We start from the raw sequence: 21,013 nt of genomic DNA on the forward strand, positions 1-21,013 counted from the left end.
AGTCACGATGCCATTGCTTCATTTGTAGGTTCTTCCTCTCCACCAAGTCAAACAATAAATTATAGATAATTAACGCTCCTTCCTCGAAGTTTACAGGTAAAACCTTACTAATACAGTAATAAAGATCCAGACTTACTAAGCAGAAATAGGGAGACACATTAAGAGAGTCATTCCAACAGTGAGAGGCATCATCTTGGGTGATGCCATTTTATTCAAACACAACTTTATTCAATGACTGCTACAAATAAAGCACAACCAAGGTACTCTGCTGCCTGAATATTAGCTCCTATCTTCATCAAAGCTTTGTGTTGCCTCCGAGAACATTTACTTTTACAATTTTAAATTTTTATTTATTTCAGATTTTTGTGATTTATATTCCTTTTTTTTCCCGGTTGCTTGAATTCCAGATAACAGGGTTTTTGTTGAAGTTCTTTAAAGTTATTTGTTTGTAGAGTTGTTCCTTCTAAACATTTCCATTGTGGTGCCTTTTAAGGCTGAGCTGCAAGGGAAAACATGAACTCACGTTGTAATCAGCAAAGAAATGTTTTAATCTCTTTTTACACCACTTTTTAAGTCACTTACGGTTCAGCAGTTCTGAATCCAGAAGTAATGTCATAATACTCCCAACACGTTTCCCAGCTTGTGAGCTTCATCCCCGAAGTGGAGGGGGTCCAGCGCCATCAGCGCAGGCCCCCAGGACTCATGGTCTGCTGGCATTATAGGGATGATTTGAACATGAAGCCTTGCGCTCAACCCCCACCCAAAGAATTGTCCACCAGTATGATAGTCTGAGTCTTGGGCTTTTTTGAGGGGGGGCGACGCAACAGTGGAAACAGCAGTGTCCACATGGGTGGGTTTGAGCCGGTCCCTTGCATACAGCTTGTGTTTGTCCCCAATGTCCAACAGCAGGGTGGATCCATTGTTCTTTAGCATTTTGTATGTTCCAATGGAGGGATGCTGTAGTTGTGCCTCCTGTGTTGGGCGGCAGACAAATGCAGAAGGCGCCATTGAGATCCACCAGGACATGCATGGGTGGTGAACCATGTCTTGTGGCTGGGACTGGGGCCAATGTCCCCAGACGGTGGTGCAAGCGTTGGAATTCTTCCGATGCCATGGACTCATCACCGTCAGGTTGGGGTGGAATGTCGGCTGGAACTAACGGGCATGCCATAAACAAGCTCAGCTGACAAAACCTGCAAGTCTTCTTTTGGAGCGTCTGTATTCCCAGCATCACCCAGAGCAGTGTGTCCAACCACTGCGTGCCTGTGAGATGTGCTCACAGAGCCTGCTTCAGGTGCCAGTGAAAGTGCTCAACTAGCCCATTGGCTTGCGGGTAGTTGGACGTGGTGAAATTAAGTTGTGCACCTCAAAGGTGTGACAGTGCAGCCCAAAGTGCGGAAGTAAATTGTGTGCCTCTGTCAGAGGTGATATGTACAGGTACTCCAAAATGTGCCACCCAGGTAGATAAAAATATCCTGGCACAAGTCTCAGTTGTTATGGGTGCAGTTTCCAGCCAGCGGATGAATCGATTGACCATGGTGAGAATGTATTTCTGGTGGGGGTCACGTGATGCAGTGGAGAGGATAGTTGGGTTCCTCAGTGCTCCAGCATGAACGTGGATAAAAACATTTAAAAAAAAAAACAGGTAAAATGGCAAGAAAGTGGGGTAAAAAGTGCTTGGAGAAGAATTAAAACCAGAAAAATAGGCAAGAAGGAAAAAAATAACGGTTCTGAGAAAAAATGGTCCAAACATTAGCAACTGCCACGAGGGCTGGCCTCATGATGGGGGAAATAGCAGGAGGCGAGAAATGAAAACCAACTTCCTACCTGGAGAATCCTTGTGGTCAGAAGGCAGCGGGACCCATTTCATGGTGGGCCCAGGCACCAATGTGGGTATCTTGAAGATGCATCAGGTCGAGCCTCGAGGTTTGCGACAGATTCGGAGAGGAAGTGCCAGTGAAGAAGAGGCCACACTCGTAACCCCTACAGTGGGAAGGAGCCAGTGAGGCAGTGGCGACAGCGGAGAGGGGAGCTGCGTTGCCCCGACAACAGAAGGATAGTCAGCAATGGCAGCGGCGATGATGAAAGCAGCCATGAATATGATCCCCTGTGGCAGCGAAAGCTCTGGAACCTCGAACCACCCAAGGGAGGAAAAGAAGACAGTGAAGTCACAACTCACTCCGTAGGCAGGCAGACAGGCTGCTGAAACCACCCTCTAGGATCCTTGAGGAATCGGCCATGAGCAGACGGGCCGGCTGGGAATAAAACAAGCAATGTGGCAAGAGAAAAGATGCCCACACCACTAGGTGAACCCCGCACACATGGGAAAGATGGCCGAGGGCACCACCAACACAGAGATCGACAGGAGACCAAGAAAAGCTTAGCCCCAAAAGAGCAAAGCACAAGAAAAGGTGCAAGTAGCACCATAGACTTACCTTCACCCGAGGAAAGGGATGAATTCTGGGCACAGCAGCGTCTCTGACCCAGCGGTGATGGCGCCGGGCAGAAGCAGCATGGATAAAATGTACAATCTGACTCTGCGGATAGACGGGAGGAAACAAAAAAGAGCAGAGAGGAAAAGAAGGACTGGAGCCTTTATGAAAAACATTAAAGTGATGATGGAAACAATAATAGAGGTGTCAGAAAGCAGAATTTTAAAAGTTTTAAAGAGACATTTCATTGGAGCTGGGAGAAGTTAGGAAAGCTATGGGAAAATTATCAGTAAGGGTAACTATTGTAGAGAAAAGAGTGGAAAGAATGGAAGGTAGCATGGAGAGATTGGAAAATGGTAGGGAAACCTGGGCAAGGGAGAAAGTAAAATAAAAATGGGACAGACTAGACACCCTTGAGAATCTTAGCAAAAGAAATAACATAAAAATTGTGGGAGTGAAAGAGGAGATAATTGGGAAAGATCCAATAGCACTCTTTATGGAATGGATCCCAGAAATATTGGGAAGGGATAGAGTAGGGGACCCCTTCAAATAGAAAGGGTTGGTCACTTTCCGCTTCCAAAGCCGGGTCTATGACAGAAACCCCGGTCTGTCCTGATTAGATTGGCTACTTTTCAGGAGAGGGAAAAAAATCTTGGAGACATTGGCCGTGGGAGCAAGGGAGAGGGGCAGCCCTGTGGAGTATGAAGGGGACAAAGTCCTCTTCTATCAGGATGTCATCATGATGCTTCTTTTAAAAAATGTAAGGCATTTGATTCAGTTAGGAAAATATTGAGGCATAAAGGAATTGGATCAACGATCCTGAAAATATTCCCGACAACAGGGGGGAATGAAGTTTTTCCACTGAGGTCAGCGAGGCACTGAAATACTTTGCCCTTCACCCCCAAAAAAATCCACAAGGGAATCAGGGAGAGAAGGAATGTCAAAGGAGAGAAAGGTGAGAGCGTAGAAGATGGGTGCATTGGGCACACCCCTGGATGAGAAGGGCAATAGCACCAAGTGGCTTTGTGGTAGTGTCATGGGAGAAAGCAGGGCTCAATCTGGGTGGGGAGGGGGAAGGGTCACATATTATTTGTCAGGAACTTTTTAAGATTTAGTTTGTATTTGGCTGCCAGGACCAAAAGAAAATGCTTTATGGATTGGCTGAAAGGAAAGTATCCAGTGAGAGTGGTAAGGGAGAGGAGTCAAAAGAAAAAGAGCTGGAGCAATGGATGAAACAATCGAGCGTTAATGTTATTGGCTTAAATGGAACGGTGAAGAGGAAGAGTGTCTTGGCACATGTTTAAAAAAAATGAAAGTGGATGTGGCCTTCCTGTAAGAGACCCATCTTACAAATAGTGAACATCAAAAACTTATAAAAGAGCCTGGTTGGGACAAGTGCTAGTGTCCTCCTTTACCTCTAAGGTCAGGGGAGTAGCTATTTTAATAAGAAAAAATGTCCCGGTAAAGGTTGAAAGCACAGTCATAGACCCTGCGGGCAGATTCGTAATGGTATACTGTCAAATATATTCTGAATCCTGGACACTCATGGCGACAAAAAATTTATACAAAATGTCTTAAATGGAGGTGATTTTAACTTGTGCCTGGATCCAGCAATAGACAAATCAGCCAAGAAAGTGACAAGAGTTAGGGCGGCAAAAGCAACTCGGGCTTTCATGAACGAGTTAAATCTGGTAGATGCTTGGAGACAATGGCACCCAAGGAAGAGGGATTATTCCTTTTAGTTGAAACAGCACGACTCTTAAACCAAAATTGACTTGTTTTTTGCCTTGGCTCAGCTGGAGGGTAGAATTGTAGAAACTGAATATACGGCTAGGCTACTATCAGATCATTTGCCTTTGACTCTAACTACTGTTATGCCAGATAAACAAGCTACAGTATACAGGTGGTACCTTAATCCATTGCGATTGAAAAATCTGGAGTTTTGCAGTTATATTATAGAGCTCAAATAGAAATGTTGTGCAGTTATAATAGAAATGTTCTGTGAAACTAACTGTGCCTCCACTGCCAATATTTTTTTGTTATGGGATACATTAAAAACCTTTGAGGGGGAAAAATAATTGGATATACTAAAAATATTAAGAGAGAATATCAGGAGGTCAGTGAATTGGAACAAAAAGATAACTCAATTGGAAAAGGACTACCAAAGTTCAGGCTCTGAGGGAACATATAGAACATTAACAAATAAAAATCACAAGTACAATATAGGGAGTTAGGTTGAAAGTTAAAAGACAGGACCTCAAAGGTGGTAATCTCCGGATTTCTGCCTGTGCCAAGCACTAGACAGGGTAACGGCAAATGAATATATGGCTAAAATGTTGGTGTAGGGAGCAGGGATTTCGATTCCTGGATCATTGGGATCACTTCTGGGGAAGATCAGACCTCTATAAAAGGGATGGACTGCACCTGAACTGGGAGGAGAGTTTGCTAGAGCCATTGGGGAGGGTTTAAACTAAATCAAAATGAGAGCAAAGAGAATAGGATAGCAGCGAGACAGGGAGTTACAACAAAAGTAGAAATTAATAGTAGAGGTGGTCAATAATGACAAAGGAAAGGCAGGTGAGCAGACAGGAGAAAGAGATGTTCAACAGGAATACAGCACAAATGACATCAATAATGGGCTTATGAGCACTATACTTTAATGTACATAGCATCAGAAACAAAGTAGATGACCTGGTCACTCAGATTCAACTAAAAAGGTATTACATTGTGGCTATTACTGAAGTATAGCTCAATGAGACCTCAATATCTGAGGATACACAGTCTATAGGAAAGATAGGCAGGAGGGTAAAGGTGGCTGATGGTGCTGTTTCCCTGGGTGTCAGCCGAGTAAGTGCATGGTGGGATGCATCGGTGGGCCACCTCCTGTGGTAGAAACACCTGCTACTTGCCTTTGAACCCTCCTGCCTGTCTTGGGGTTGTCAAAGTGGACTGTTGCAACAGAATTTTTGGTAACTCTGTATGGTCTGTCTGCTTTGTTTGCTACAGCCTGAGGGTCAGGAAAATCTGCATCAGACAGGAACAAGAACCGGTGCGGACTCGAAAGGCCAACATGGCCTGTTTCCGCTCTGTGAATGGTTATATGGTTATGGTTATAAGGTGATATCATGGGGGAGGCGTTCAAGAATGCGGTCTTGAACATTAGGCACTTGGAGTGTCTACCGGCTAGTGCTAGCATTTCGATCATTAGCTCGAGGGGTACCTGTCCCCAAGTTTGTCTAGATGTAGAAGACACGTGCCTCTCTCCAGCTCGGTCATGGTGAAGGTTCGTAGGAGGTGGACCTTGAAAGCCTCATACTGACCTTCTGCTGGAGGATTGCTTGGAAAAGTTCAACTTTAGTGGCCAACTCGTCCAGCGATGCGACGACATGCCAAAATATTGTAGCCTCGCAGACAATATTGTGGAGGTTGAATTGTGCCTCCACCTGAATGAACCACGGACATGGTCTGTGTGGCCAGAATGCTGGCAGCTTAATGGCTATCACGCTCATCGCTGGTTCGTCGGCCATTGTGTTTGGTTCAGAGATGTCTGAACCATCAGGGTCACCAATGTGGTACCTTTTAAGGTAGAGCTGCAAAGGAAAACACTGACTCAGGTTTTAATCTCTTTTTAGACCACTTTTCAAGTCGCTTCTTGTTCAGCCGTTCCGAAACTGGAAGGGATGTCATAACACTCCCGACACATTTTTCAGCCCGCGGGCTTCATCCCCAAGGTCCAGCACTATTTCAGCATAGGGCCCCCAGGTCTCGTGGTCGGCCGGCATTACAGGGACGATTCGAGCATGAAGCCCCAGCTGCCACTACATCCATTATAAATTTTCCCTCTAAAAATATGCTGGATTGTATTTACATTTATTGGGATAGTGAATCATTGTCTTCCTGATTATATCTTTTTAATTATATTGTGTTTGCACTTTTCTCTGCAGAATGCTGATTACACCACAGGGCAAGTATTTGATTTATCTGAAAAGTTAGAACAGTCAGAAGCCCAGCTCGGTCGAGGTAGTTTTATGCTTGGTTTGGACACTCATGACAGAAAATCTGAGGACAAATTGGCCAAAGCTACTCGAGACAGGTAAAGATGTACATATTTTAAAATCCTGCATGTAGACACACTAATCTATTATATATTCAGTTTATGTGTAGACTCAAAATATGTTCCAAAAGCTAATGTGATTAAAACTGTAGACTTAAAATTTGTTGCCTTTGGGGAGAAAAAGAACCAGCCTACTTCTGTTCCTTTATCTTGTGAATCTAAATTACTTAAATTTTATCAGGGCAGTCAGTGGAAGAAGGAAAAGAAAATAATGGAGAAGCCATTTTGCTATATATCAGTTATTAAAAGCCATATTTTTCTGGGTACAGTAGGATATGATTATTGTGTCTTTTCACCCCATTATCAAGTACTTTGCAAATAATGGTTTCTTCTGTGATTATCAACTTGAGGAACCATCCCCGATTTTATTAACTGAAGGTTATTCAATTTTACTTGTACTGTTTTTCAGCTGCAAGACCACCATTGAAGCAATACATGGTTTAATGTCTCAAGTAATTAAGGATAAACTTTTCAATCAGATCAATATACCTTCTTCATAAATTATTGAAATATCAAGGAAAACTAGTGTAGAATGTGCTTATGATGCTCTGTGTAATTCTAAGTTCTAAAACATCGATAACCCATGTATTATGCAAATTATAGGCTTTTTTCGGAGCTTTCATTATCCTGACGAGTAATTTTAACAAATATTGTCAAATTTTTGTAAAATGGCATCTCACTTTGTTATGGCTAAATCTATTGTCTGAAATAACAGGAAAAACTCGTGTCTTTAAAAAAAATGTTTTTCAGATGTCATTAAAATACATTAATATTACCAGTGATTCTGCTTTCATTTTGTTTATAAATTGAATAGCTCTAAAGACTACTGGAATGTGCACTGTTTTACAATTCATCTATTGAAATCTTCACATTGGATAACACATCCTTGAAGTAGAATCAATAAATGATGGTACTTGCTGCCTTAGTGGGTACATGTTCTCTGAAATAATAGCAGTGATGCAGCCACTTACAATGTTTGGCATTTTAACATTCCTTCCAAATGGTTTATTGGATTTTTGGCAATGTTGATACAAAATAAATTTGACTCCTCAGCCTGTAATTTGTTACCAAGCCCCACCTCTTATAGCCTGGAGTGCACTCCTTTTTTTAAAAAAAAATGGTGGAAATAAATTTCGATATTTTTCAAAAAGGAATTGGGTAACTAATTGAAAAGGCAAGTTTGTAGAATTTAGGGTAGAGAGCCAAGAAATGGGACTAATCACCTTCGATTATTAGCCCCTTTTACACGCGTCCCATTAAATCGGCCGTTTTGCTGTTCACACTTGACAACTCTTAACTGGGACACTGCGTGCGTTCACACTTGCAAGGAGCCTGGGGTTAGGACTGTTCTACCTTCTACCGGTGATGTCATGGCGCATCGAGCAATGGTGGACCTGCCCTAAATCCTTATCAATGTATCATGATCTTATATTTGAAAATTAATTAAGCTTAATTATAACATAATTAAGCTTTATGTTCAGCTTAGTATGAGCTCTTCAGTCCCTGATGTTGTTGTGCCACCTTATATAAACTTTTATAAGTAGCAATAGCGGAAAATTTTTAAACAGCATGGGAAAGTTGGTAGTGCTATCAGGCACGATTTATACAGTGTGTGAAAATTGCTAGCGCTATCGTGCACAATTGATAAATATCATGGGGAAAAAGTAATGGCGGGCTTGCCCTCCCAGAATTCTGTGTGGCAGAGAAAGGGCTGTATGCAGGGTGCATGCACAGAGCACTCTTGGAGGGATCTCTCTGCCACATGGCATTCTGGGAAGTCAGGTCCACTATCACTCCACCATCACTTCACCCCCCCCCCCCCCACAATCTTTATAAATTATTTGCTATAGAGCTACCAACTTTTCCATGCTGTTTAAAAACTGTCTGCTGTTTATTGCTATTTATGTCCTCTCTTCCTGCTGCCACTTTCCCATCGCAAAGTTTATACCTTCATTTTAATCTTCCTCACGCAAAAACTTGGGTATTTCTGTCCTGGAATGCAATTGCCTGATTGCAATGTTGGCGTCTGGAGATGCCAAGGATTGTACCAGGGGTTGAGGCAGTGTATCCCCAGTGTGAGATGACGTCATCTCATTCCAATTTTCATTCCACATTAGACCCTTTTTAGGCCAATTGGCCGTTAATTCCTGGGACCGCTTGCAAGTGTGAAAGGGGCTTAAGACCAGTTACACATCACCATATGCTGAATAGTTACATTCTAAATTATTCTATTTTTTTCCCCATAACCAATTAGTTTGGAAGCTCAATGCAATTTCCAAGCAGTTATCATTGTAAGTTAGATTAAAGCAAATAAATAAATCATCATAGCATTCCTTCATTTTTAAAAACAAATTAAGCAAATAACACTATTCCTTCCAAGAACTCGCTACTTATACTGACTATTCATGCCATCCTCATTTGCCTTGCTTCTCCATTGATGTCCTTCCCTTCTGTTATGCACTGTCTGGAATACTTCCCTTCAATTTTTTCTTCCTCACTACCTGCTTTCTTCTAGATCACTTAAAACTCAACTCATTTACCAAGCTCTTGTTGCCCTCCCCTAATACCATCAGTTGTACATTGTCATGCAAAATTAGATGCCCAATCTTATGTGACATTGCTGTGCATTTTTACCTCTTTAAGGTAGCCATTCTCAACAGGGGCCACTGCATATATAAGGGAGGGCACATACTTAAATCTTTAAAGGGGTTTCACTCAAAACAATTTGTCAAAAGAATTATAAAAGACATGATTGGATTTGAGGAACACTAGGGTCAACCACTACATTAATAGCTTGGTGGTGGAGAGGATAGAGAGTATCAGATCGGAGGACAATCCACAAGGCCATAAGAGTGGCAGAGAGTATCACTGGGGTCTCCGTTCCCCCCACCATCAACGTAATCTACTGCAATTATTGTTTGAAGAGGGTTTGCAGAATTACTGAGGGCCCCTACCACCCCTCATAACATATTTCAGTGACAACTGTTGAGAAAGAGATAAAGGAGAATCAGAGCTAGAACCACCAGGCTGAGAAACAACATTCCCACAAGCAGTGAGACCGCTGAATGACTGATAAACTACACATACAAACCCTCTGTGATTCTATTTATTTAACAATAATATTTATTTTAATATCTGTAAGTGTGTGCTGAGCATATGTATCATTTGTATGTTATATCTGTGTTTGCAGTTTTTTCTTTACCCTGAGGACTGGAGAATGCTGTTTTGTCAGGTTGTATTTGTACAAATGGATGATAAGTAAATTTGAAAATTGTGGAATTATTGATCTGAGTGACCAATGAAGTGAAAAGTATAAAAATTGTTTCTGCAAAAGGTTTTGAAGGAAATGAAAAAAACAAATAATTGGGATTGATCTCTGCAAAAAGGATGGCCAATCTAAAATTGTTTTCCTATTTCCATTGTGTTTTCTCTGCAAAAAAAAAATACTGAATTTGGTTCAGATGGAACATAGAAATGTTCAGCACGGTACAGGCCCTCAGCCCACAGTGATTCTGCCCTAATAACCTATTCTAACAACTCCCTAAAATTTCCCTGCTGCATAACCGTTTATTTTTCTGTTTCATGTACCTATTTAATAGTCTATTAAAATATCGTATTGTACCTACCTCTATCATCTTTGCTAGCGGTGCATTCCATACACCAACCACACTGTGTGAAAACCTACCTCTTACATTCCCCCCTGTACTTTCTTCCAAACACTTTACAGCTATGCCCCTTCATGTTTGAGCCCTGATCCAACCACACAATCAATGCCTTATCATCTTATACACCTCTATCAGGTAACCCCTTATCCTCTGTTGCTCCAAGGAGCAGAGACCAATTAACTCATCCTATCCTCATAAGGTATACTCTCCAATTCAGGCCACATGCTTGTAATTCTCATCTGCACCCTCTCTATAACATCCACATCTTTCCTGTAATGAGGTGACCAGAACTGAATACAATGGTCCAAGTGTGGTCTACTATAGTTGCCACATTACCTCACAGCTTTTGAACTCGATTCCATGGTAAATAAAGGCCAACACACCATCAACCTGTGCAGCAGCTTTCAGTGTCCTATGGACATGGATCCCAAGATCTTTCAGTTCATCCACACTGCTCAGAGCCCTCTCATTAACATTGTATTCTGCCTTCAAATTTAACCTATCAAAATGAAATACTTCACACTTTTATGGGCTAAATTCCATCTGCAACTTCTCAGCCCAGCTCTGCATCCTATCAATGTCCCCCTGTAACCTCTGTTAACACTAGACTATCCACAACACCCACCCACTTTTGTGTCATTCACTCTTCTACTTCCTCATCCAGATCATTTATACAAATCACAAATGGACGGGGTCCTAGACAAATCCATGCTGAACACCACTGGTAATCAACCTCCTTGCAGAATATCTACAACCATCCTGTTGTGCTGGGAAGAGAATCAGATTCTGTGGGTTCACAGATAGATGAGACTGGACTCAAGTGTTACAATCACATGCAACTTTCACACACGAGAGGCAAATGGGAGAATGTTAAATAGTACTTGATTATTATTTCACTTAAGCAATAATATAGGCATTCGCCTCGGACCTAGGTTCGACTCAGACAGGGAGGACACATGACCACCCACAATACACACATTTCAGGCAGGCAGTGAGGCAACGTTTCCTCCATACACAACATTCCACCCCTCGGAAGTCATATTACTCTGCCATCACTGTGAAGGCAATCAATAATTCTATATACATGTTATAACCGTAAAGAAAATAACAAAAACATGTTTTAAAAAAATGATCCCAATCAAGCAGATCATATGCACAAGTGTTTTCCATATGCTGGACAAGGCACATAATCAAATTCAATGATAATGCCTCACCAGCGCCTCCCCCCCCCCGACCAAACAGGGTCGCTGTATTTCCGATAGAGCAGGGTGTTGTGCAAGCTGCTCTCCAGTGTCAGTGGAGAGGGTAGAGAAGAAATATGTATGGTCACCAACTCGCATGCCTGGTTTCTCCGGCTTGACAGGCAAGTGTGAGCACCTTTACCACCAACATCTGCAAGCAGGTAGTGCAAGGTCATCCATCAGGTGCCAGACCTTGGCTTGTGCATCCCGTGCCTTGGCCTCACACTTGGGCATTCCCTAAGTGCAGCGCCATGCTATCCCATGGAGAGGCATGGGGCAGGCTAATATCCAGGGTGTACCCGGGGCGCCTCTTTTTCCTGGACTGTCGTCCGACACCAGGATGCAATTCCTGCTCACGTTCTCTTTAAACATGTGTCACAAGTGCTCTGTTGGATCTCTGTAACAATAGCCAGGATGTCGGGACTAAAAGTTAGCCAATTTGCAATTTTAAATAAAAGCTCCTGAAGCATCCACCCATCCCATGAGGTAGTTGTTTCAGTTAATGGGAGGGCTGGAGCACATTGTCAAGTGAAACAAAATATATACAATGTTTCTAGTGTTTGCTTTAAGATTATCATTCAGGTGCTTTGCCGTTTGGCATGGGTGATCATGTCTTATCCTCTGTCATAATCTATGACCCTCCCCTGTACTTTTTCGGTGAAGGCTCCCACCTTTGAGCTGAGGCCATAGGTGATGCTGATTTCATGATTATACAATGAAAAAATACTAAAGTGGCTTCCCATTGCCTTCTTCAGTTGCATTGTCCATATTGGATGGGTAACCCTGGCCATTGATCAGCAGATTAATCTGCCCAGCATTTTTAGTTTCACAACCATAAATTGCAATTTGTAGAATCCACCAACTGCAATCCATGGCTTCACATGACCCAGACTGGGAGGCTAAACTGGTACTACATCTTGCCCAAGGATGACCTACAGACTATTGGACGGAACAAGCGCCTTACACCTTGTGCTGAGCAATTGCGCAGCACCGACACCGATTGATTTATGACACTCAAACTGGAACTTTGAATCTGTGACACTACTTATGAATTGTAACATTGAAACAGTGAACTGTAATTCCAATTCCATGGGTGTGCTTAAAGATATTATTACTACAGCTCAGCATGATTAAAAACAAGAGAAACAAAATAAAAAGGTCCATTATAAAGGCTACACCCGAAATGTGCATTACAAAAGGCGATCAAATCTACTTTATTGAGGTTTGGGTTTCAATGGCAACAGCTCTTGCCTGTCTTGTTGAGAGTTCTTTGCATAATAAGTGACAAGTACTTCTTGCTGGTTGCTGGACGGTGTGATGACTGGAATCAGTGATGGGATCGCAGCAGTCTTTGAGCATTTCGTAGACCCTCACATCAAGAAGAGGAACAGCTTGAAGGCTAGTTTTCTCCTGTGGGTGGGGTGGGGGTGATGGGAGAGCTCAAAAGATAGATTAGTCAGGGGCCACCGTTTCGAGCCCCGAGGACCCCAAAACCCAGCAGCAATAGATATTCACCAAGACAAATGGTTACTTAAAACAAAAGTTGCTTTTAATTATCTTTAAACCTTAAAACAGAATCACACTTTAACATCACTATTGACTTAACTAACCTAACTCAACCCCCTTCTAATTCTAAGCTCACGTGTATGTAATGTGTGTGCAAGTTCAGAAAAGTTCTTTGATTCATAGTCCAGTCTCATTCCTCCAAGTTCACCAGTTGCAGGCAATTCTTATACTGTGCACAGAATTTAACATTTATAAAGTTCACCAGGCTTTGATGCTTGAAAGGTAAATGGTTACCACTCAGGATTATTCTTGTCAGTTTTCAGAGAGATTTGTTGTTTGCTGGACACCCACAACTGATTCCTTTTTAATCAGCCACTTTATTGTCTTGCTGAAGAAACTTGCCCCCTCAGGGTTCTCCAGATGATAACCTCTTTCTTTCAAGTCACCAGAGAGTTCCTTTTTGTTTCTCTTAAGTCCTCTCCTCTTGCATAAACCACAAGGGTTTTGTCCCTAAGCAGTCACAACCCATCTTCCAAATGGGGTTTTCCAAAGCTTGCCAGCTTGTCCTGTTCCATTCCCAGCTGCTGCTGCTGACTGTAAAAATACAGAACTGAATTCCAACCACCCCCCCCCCTCTCTCTCAGAGAAAACTTGCATTACTCTTTCTACTCGCAAAACCACATGACCCACCTTAGAGCAGCAAGTTCCACTTCAGATAGTCTGTGGCTCGACAAGTTCTTTCACCTGATACCTTTTTGTAAGCATCAATCCATTAGTGGTCTCTTCGGCACTCTCAAAAGCTTTTGCAAAGGTTCTTGGCCTCGACATGTCTAGCATGAGCAGAGCTCCAGTATTTTAAAAAATCTGTTTTTAAATGTTTGTATGTGACCTACACCAAAAAACCTGCCCAAACTTATCTCCCAAAAACATATCTACATACAAAACAAACACAACATAATCTGTCACACCACCTCTGGTAGAGGAGGCTGGTCCAGGTCAGAGTGAGCTGCATATGGGAAGCTCTACCCCTACAGGGCTCCCCCCACCTCAATCCTCTCTCCAGAGTGACATTATTAAACTTCACTTCAGCCCTGAAAACTTGACCTGAAGCTCTCTGCTCCATCTACTCTGATCCCTTGAAAACTAGACCTGGAGCTTTCCAATCCATGTACTCTGATCCCTTCAGGAGGATAATAGATTTCCTTCCCAGTTGCCAGTCCCATGTGGGGCAAGACCACTCCTCTAAGGTCAAGGCATTCAGTGGCGACCAAATAGCCTACCAAGGCACCAGTCATCTTCGGGCTCTCTGGGAGGTGGTGCTTGTGGGCACCCCTGTAGATACCCACTCTCCAACAACCACTGTTCCAAAGCCAACAGTGTGCCATTGCGACCAGCCACATCAGCCCCATTCCAGGAAGGCAGGAACCTGGCCCAAGCCACAGTCACCATCCATTCCCATAGGATGGTGCCATCATCAACCCCTTCTGGCATTGGCAATCGTCTGTTGGTCAGACTGTCTGCCCAGGGTGCTCGCTTCCTGATGCAGTGGCATGACTAGGTGTTCAAGTTAGCTCCTTAGCAAAGTAGTCCCAGGACTCCATTACCTCACCGTGACCACATACATGCTCACCTGGTCCCCCATTTTTGGCAACCTCCCCCTTTTGGAGGATTGGTGGGGTGCCCTCGTGTAGTATGTTTTCAGTTAATCAGTGTTCACTTTATTTAGAAAAAAATAGGTTAAAGAACATTAACATCATGAATGCTAAATATTTTAGATTGTTGAATGCATGTAGCTAAATTACCATGCTGCAAATAACTGAGATGAATGATCTAGGTAGCTCCCTTAATTTTAAGTATTCTTAATTACAAAATTGATTCAGTATTTTTAGCATTAAATGATAACTTTCCTTTTGATGTAAAAACATTTCAACAAGCACATTAAATAATTGACAGAATCTGTCTGTTGAAAAATGTTATATTTGATTAATTGCAAGTTTCCATTTTGTTTAAACTATACATAATGAAGAAAGAATATCCTTACAGGAAGGGGACTCTTAAAAGTTCTATTTCAAAGGTCACTGTTTTCTTGCAACATTTTAAAACTGCATATTCTTTAATCTTCCTCATCCTATTTTTTGCTGCGTTGTGAAAGGTTTAGAGATCACAGTCATAACGGACTTGAAATGCTTAGGATACAGATTCTAGCTGTCATTGTCTTACAGCTATTTGGCAATATTTATAATTGAAGATATAATGTAAATAACTAGTTTCTGGCTGAGATTACTCTGAATAATAAAAATTTGGAACATCCCTGTTTGCTCTACTGATTGCTCAAGCTTCATACCAAATCCCTTCAGCTAACTGCTTGCATTCAAGTCATTCCAGTGGGTTTTCCACCACATCTAGTGATGCTCTTGAAAGGAAACCAGTCATTGGGAACATTACAGGTAGCCCTACGGAACATAGAAGGCTCATCACCAAATCATCCTCACAAGGTTAGAACATAGACAGTATGCACAATAATAAGCCCTTTGGCTCACAATGTCTGTACTGACCACAACTCAGATTAAATCAATCCCATAATCTGCACATGATCTTCCATTGATATTGATGAAACATTTTGGTCTCTGCATAACTTCTCAATGTTCATAGTTGCTTCTGCATTAGCTGACTAAATTTCCCTTGATTTCAGGGGGAAATGTTCATCCAACTGATATTGAAAAAAAAATTCTTATTTAATTGCTGATATTTCTCACGTAGACCCAAGCAGGAGGATCCCACCATGTTCCTATCCCTCTATTCTTTAACGCCTCATGGTCTACGCCTTCCAGTAATTGCAATTAAACACTGCTTTCAAAACATCAGCAAGTGGCACAAATACAAGAACTTATTATTTATATTTAGTCATAGAATTTTGCAGCTCAGAGGCAGTCCTTCAGACCGTTGACCAAGATGCGTTTGGCCCATGTGATTTGAAACTTTTCGAATGTCTTGGGGTTGTCAAAATGGACTGTTGCACAGAATTTTTGGTAACTCTGTATGGTCTGTCTGCTTTGTTTGCTACAGCCTGAGGGTCAGGAAAATCTGCGTCAGACAGGAACAAGAACCGGTGCGGACTCGAAAGGCCAACATGGCCTGTTTCTGCTCCGTAAATGGTTACATGGTTAAATCCATGCACTCGTCTGAATGTCTCTTCAATGTCGCAATTTGACCCTTCTCCCACTTCGTCTGGCACCTACCATTCCCTGTTTGAAGAAGGTGCTCTTCGGGTCCTTTTAAATACTTCCCCTCTCCGCTTAAATCTATTCTCTCTAGTTTTTGACTCCCCAAGCCTGAAAACAAAAATATTATTTACCTGATGCATGCCCCTCACGTGAATTCGCACACGTCTAACAAGCCTCCTCCTCTCGAGAAAAGTTCTTGTAACTCCTCGAGCCTGTCAGTCCAAGTAACATACGTGTTATTTTTTTTATATCCTTTATTGCAGTTTCACCTCGTCTCGATTTTTACAGAAAAGCTCTTCCTCGAAACGTGGACTGATCTTCTCTCCCCAGGGGTGCTGGCGGACGACGTGCGCCACCTCGTCTTTCTCCCGGGACAAGCAAAGGCAGGCACGTGGTCGTCTCCCATAGCAACCTCCGAGCGTCGGCCGCGTGAGACGATCGTTGCCTTCGAGTTCAAAGGGTCAGGCAGCCTGGCAACGACATTAATAGCCAGGACGAAGGCGTCGCGTTTTTTTTTGTGTGCGTCGCTCGGGTGCGCCAGCAGGACCGGCGCGGCTTCCGGAGACTCGTTCACACTCGCGGTGAGTTCAGCGCGAACAACGGCCGCTTTGTGTCGATGCAAATCACGCGGAAACGGGAGCAGACACCAGCCCATAAACATTGCATTTGCCGATGTGAAATCCACGCTTCTTCCTGTCTTCACGCTTCGTGCCAAGGCCCCCTCGCTGCTTGTGCGCGGAATTGGGGATCTGGAGGGGATCCGAGAGGGTTGTGGTCCATGAGAAGATTCTCGAATCTCGTCACGGTCACTGTGATAGTCCAAACACGGAGCTGAATTGTTTGAAGTCGAGAAATTCAACAGTTCCGTTCAAATGTCGTTCTCCACGGTCGCAAAATGCAAGCCGCCCTTGTCCACTCAGAGAGAGGAAGAGAAACCGCCCGGCCCAGCGCTGCCTCGACCCCTTCACGCGTCGGGCTCCCTCGAGAGAAACCCAAATGACGGTGCGAGAACTCAGTGGCGCGATCCGCCACGTGAGCGCCCCCCAACTCCCCAGAACCGGAGTATTGGAGGTGGAGCTGAGGGTGATGGTGGCACACTCTCTGCATTGGGGTTGTGCCGGCTTGAGTCGCTGATCCGCAGCCCATGTCGATCAAGACGATGGCATTATTTTGCAGTGGTCTGAAGGGCCCCTCGTCTGGCTTTTGCAGAGGTGTATGGTGTGAATCTCGGCGAAGGAAAACCTACTGGATGGAGGTCGGGTGGGATGCAGGTGTTTGTGAGACCGTGTCGGGATGTTGGGAGAAAGCGGGCCCACCACCTCACGGAGGTGCATCAGGATGTTCATGGGCAGTTCTTGATGTCCGTGGACTGGCTGGCGGGATGATGTCCCTTGGGACTGTAAGCGTGGTGCCGTACACCAGCTGGGCCGAGGAAGTTGCCAGGGCAGTGCATATGCCTAGCATGACCCATGGCAATTCATCTAGCCAGTCTAAGCCCATGAGCCATGCCTTGAGGAATGTCCTCATGTGCCGGTGATAGTTATCTGGCTTGGTAGGCCATTTTGTGGTGCAGCAGTGCCAAGCAGCTGGGCCATTGCTGACCAAAGCCCAGAGGTGAACTGCCCATGTCTGTCGCAGGAGATGTTTGCTGGCAAGCCGAAACGGGCTATCCAGTGGGCGGGTGAGGGCACATGCACAAGTCACAGTGGAGGTGGGTGACACCTTTGGATGGGGGCAGCGGTCCCACAATGTCAACATGGATGTGGTCAAAATGTCTGTGGGTCCGGGCAAAGTTCTGCAGCGGTGCCTGAATCTTGGAGGTTTGACAGGGGATGCAAGCTCTGGCCCAGTTGACAACCTGTTTGCGATACCCATGCCACATGAACCTGGCTGCAATAAGTTCCTTTGTTGCCCGAATTGAATGGTGAGCTATACCGTGAACCATGTCAAAGATCTGGCATTGTCAGGCAGTGGGGATGATGGGTCTTGGCTGTCCTGTGTCAGATCCTCTAACTCTAGGTTTGAGATGGCAGTATGGCAGGCGAGCATCTCTTCATTCTCTCGCTGGGCAGCCACCACAGCTGTATAGTCGACACCTGGGGCCAGAGCGTGGATGGCATTGATAACCGTATGGGATAATACACCTGGGACCTTGTTGCTCTTGCCAGTGATGTACTGGATGGAAGTTATGTTATCCGAGTTGGCATAGCCCAACGGCTGACCAAAGATCAGACACTTTGGCAAAGGCAAAGTGATTTGTGGTCCGTGAAAGCCATAAAATCCCTGCCCTCGAGAAAGTAGTGGAAATGATGAAAAGTGCGATAGAGAGCAAGGAGCTCCCAGTTGAAAGTGCTGCATTTCTGATCAGTTGCTCCAGCACTCCACCCACGGCTGTGCCAGATGCGTCAACCGTGAGACTGGTCTGTTCGTTGGCTCATGGATGTACCTGCATTGTTGCCTTTGCCAGCGCTTCCTTGGTGTTGAACATAGTTGAGGTCGCGTCATCCCTTTCGGCTTGTTGGCCAGGACCTTGAAAAGCAGTTGCATTATCCTGGCTGCTGCTGGCACGAATCGGTGATAGAAGTTAACCGTGCCGACAAACTCTTGGAGTCCCTTCACAGCAGAGGGTTTGGGAAACTTGCAAATGACCTTGACCATGGATGGGAGCAGGAACAGGACCGCTCCATGCTGGTTGATGTGGTGGCTGAGGAAGTTGATGGAAGTAAGGCCAAATTGACACTTGGCAAGGTTGATTACCAGGCCATGCTTATCAAGCCTCTGGCAGAGGTGTGCACAGTGTTCCTGGCGAGAGCAGCTGGTGAAGAGAATGTCATCGAAGTAAATGAACACGAAGTCAAGCCTGCGGTCTCAAGAAAGCTTGGGCAGCTTTCTTGAGGCCAAAGGCATGCGCAGGAATTCAAAGAGCCCAAATGGGATGATGAGAGCCATCTTGGGCATGTTGTCTGTGTGGACCAGAATCTGATGGTAGCCATGTACCAGATCAATCTTGGAAAATACCTTGGCACTGTCTAGGTTTGCCGTGAAGTCCTGGATATGAGAGTCAGGGTAGTGGTCAGCTGTTGTGACTTTGTTAAGATGGCAGTAGTCCCCACAGGGTCTCAGCCCCTAGATGTTTTGGGGATCATGTGAAATGGGGTTGCCCATGGGTGTATGAGTGGTGAACTATGCCCATTTCCTACATCCTGTGGAAATTGTCTTTGGCCATTTGGAGCTTGTCATAGGAGGCAGCCTCTGTGCTTGTGTATTGAGTAGTGGTCCAGTGGTAGGAATATGGTACTGCACCACAAGCTTGGGGGTGGCCATTGTGAACTGGGGAATTATGATGTCTGGGAAATCAGCTAGGATCCTGGCATACTCATTGTCAAAGAAGGTTACTGAGCCGAGGTGGGGGTGCAGGCAGTTTGAACATCTTGGAATTGACAAGGCATTGTACTTTCAAATCGACCAGCAGGGAGTGCACCCATAGGAAGTCGGCGCCCAGCAGTGGTTGTGAGACGTCAGCAATGGTAAAGGTCCACTTGAGATGGCAGGAATTGAAGTTGAGCAGATCGTGCAGACTCCATACGTGCTGATGCCTGTCTGGGGAGACTCCATACGTGCTGGCGCCTGTCTGGGGAGACCCCTTCTTTCTTGAGCGTGTGCTCAAGGGGGGGCAACACACTAAACTCTGCTCCGAGGTCAATGAGAAAGCACCAACCCGAATGACAATCCCTGATGTAGAAGGGTCGATCATTTTGACCAGCTGCCATTGTCTTTACCGATGACCAGCCAAGGCGTTTCCCCAATGCGCGCAGGGTGGTTGGCATCAGCTGGTCATGGACCCCCATCTTTGGTGGTAGTAGCACCATTTGTGCTAACTGACTCTGTTTGAGGCTGATGTCGTTGTCGCCATTTCCAAGGAACCTGGGGCTGTCTATATCACCTGGTGAGGTACATCCCCCACCCTGTTGATGGTTGCTTCCCCCTGCTGTTTGGCTGTCAGGGGTCAGTGAAATCGTCATCTGAGAGGAGCAGGCGGATGTCCTCAGGTATTTGCTCAAGGAAAACCTGTTCGAAAGGAGGCAGGTCCTGTGTCCATCCATCAGGGGGAGCATTTCGTTCATGAACGTGGACAGTTTGCGGTCACCTAGGCCATCCATGTGCAGCAGGTTTGCTGCCTTATCGTGGCAGGAGAGGCCAAATTATGCTTGAGATTCGTTTTGATCCCTTTGTACATGTTGTCAGCTGGTGGTTGGTGAAGGTAATCGATGATGCACCTGGCGATTTCCTGGTCCAGCGCACTGACCACGTAGTAGTACTTTTGTGGCATCGGTAGTTATCTGGCGTATGTGGAATTGGACTTCAGGTTGTTCAAACCATACTTGCAGTTGGAATGTCCTGAAGATGGACAGTTTGAGTGAAACTGCGTTCTGTAGATTTGTGTTGTCTTCCAGCATTTTGCAATCCTCTTTTGCAAAGAGGCAGTTTTGAATCATCGGGGTTACCACTGTAATCAATGGGAGTGTACAAAAACTGAGTTTAATTGTTTAACAATTTGGTTCAAACATTGTTTAATAATTTAACAGTTCAGTTCAAATGTCATCATCCACTGTCGCAAATACGAGCCAACCTGCCGACTAAGAGAGAGGAAAAGAAACCACCCAGCCTTGCGCTGCCAGTCCACTGCTTCAACCCCATCATGACCCCATCCAGAGGTGTCACCCATCTTTTCAAATCGTGGACAGATTTACGAGATGGCTGGAGGCCATTCCACTCTCGGACACTTCCACTGTGACCTGTGCATGTGGCCTCACCCGCCCACTGGATAGGC

The 21,013-nt window shown here is 44.5% G+C and overlaps 2 protein-coding genes across 19 annotated transcripts in view; both read left to right on the plus strand.

Moving 5' to 3' along the window:
• Window positions 1-7,321, plus strand: part of cops5 (COP9 signalosome subunit 5) — a 71,127-nt gene extending 63,806 nt beyond the window's left edge. For all 3 annotated transcript variants that reach the window (XM_069921334.1, XM_069921335.1, XM_069921336.1), the window contains 2 exons: window positions 6,377-6,525; window positions 6,956-7,321. In XM_069921334.1, the coding sequence (XP_069777435.1) occupies window positions 6,377-6,525; window positions 6,956-7,046 (240 nt within the window). In that variant the 3' untranslated portion in view covers window positions 7,047-7,321. The remainder of the gene's footprint in view (window positions 1-6,376; window positions 6,526-6,955) is intronic.
• A 9,354-nt stretch (window positions 7,322-16,675) lies between these two features.
• Window positions 16,676-21,013, plus strand: part of ppp1r42 (protein phosphatase 1, regulatory subunit 42) — a 107,549-nt gene continuing 103,211 nt past the window's right edge. For all 16 annotated transcript variants that reach the window (XR_011352256.1, XR_011352259.1, XR_011352255.1 and 13 more), the window contains exon 1: window positions 16,676-16,763. The gene's annotated coding sequence lies outside the window, so the exon portion shown is untranslated. The remainder of the gene's footprint in view (window positions 16,764-21,013) is intronic.

This window comes from Narcine bancroftii, chromosome 2 (assembly GCF_036971445.1).
Source record: "Narcine bancroftii isolate sNarBan1 chromosome 2, sNarBan1.hap1, whole genome shotgun sequence".
Classification (NCBI taxonomy): domain Eukaryota; kingdom Metazoa; phylum Chordata; class Chondrichthyes; order Torpediniformes; family Narcinidae; genus Narcine; species Narcine bancroftii.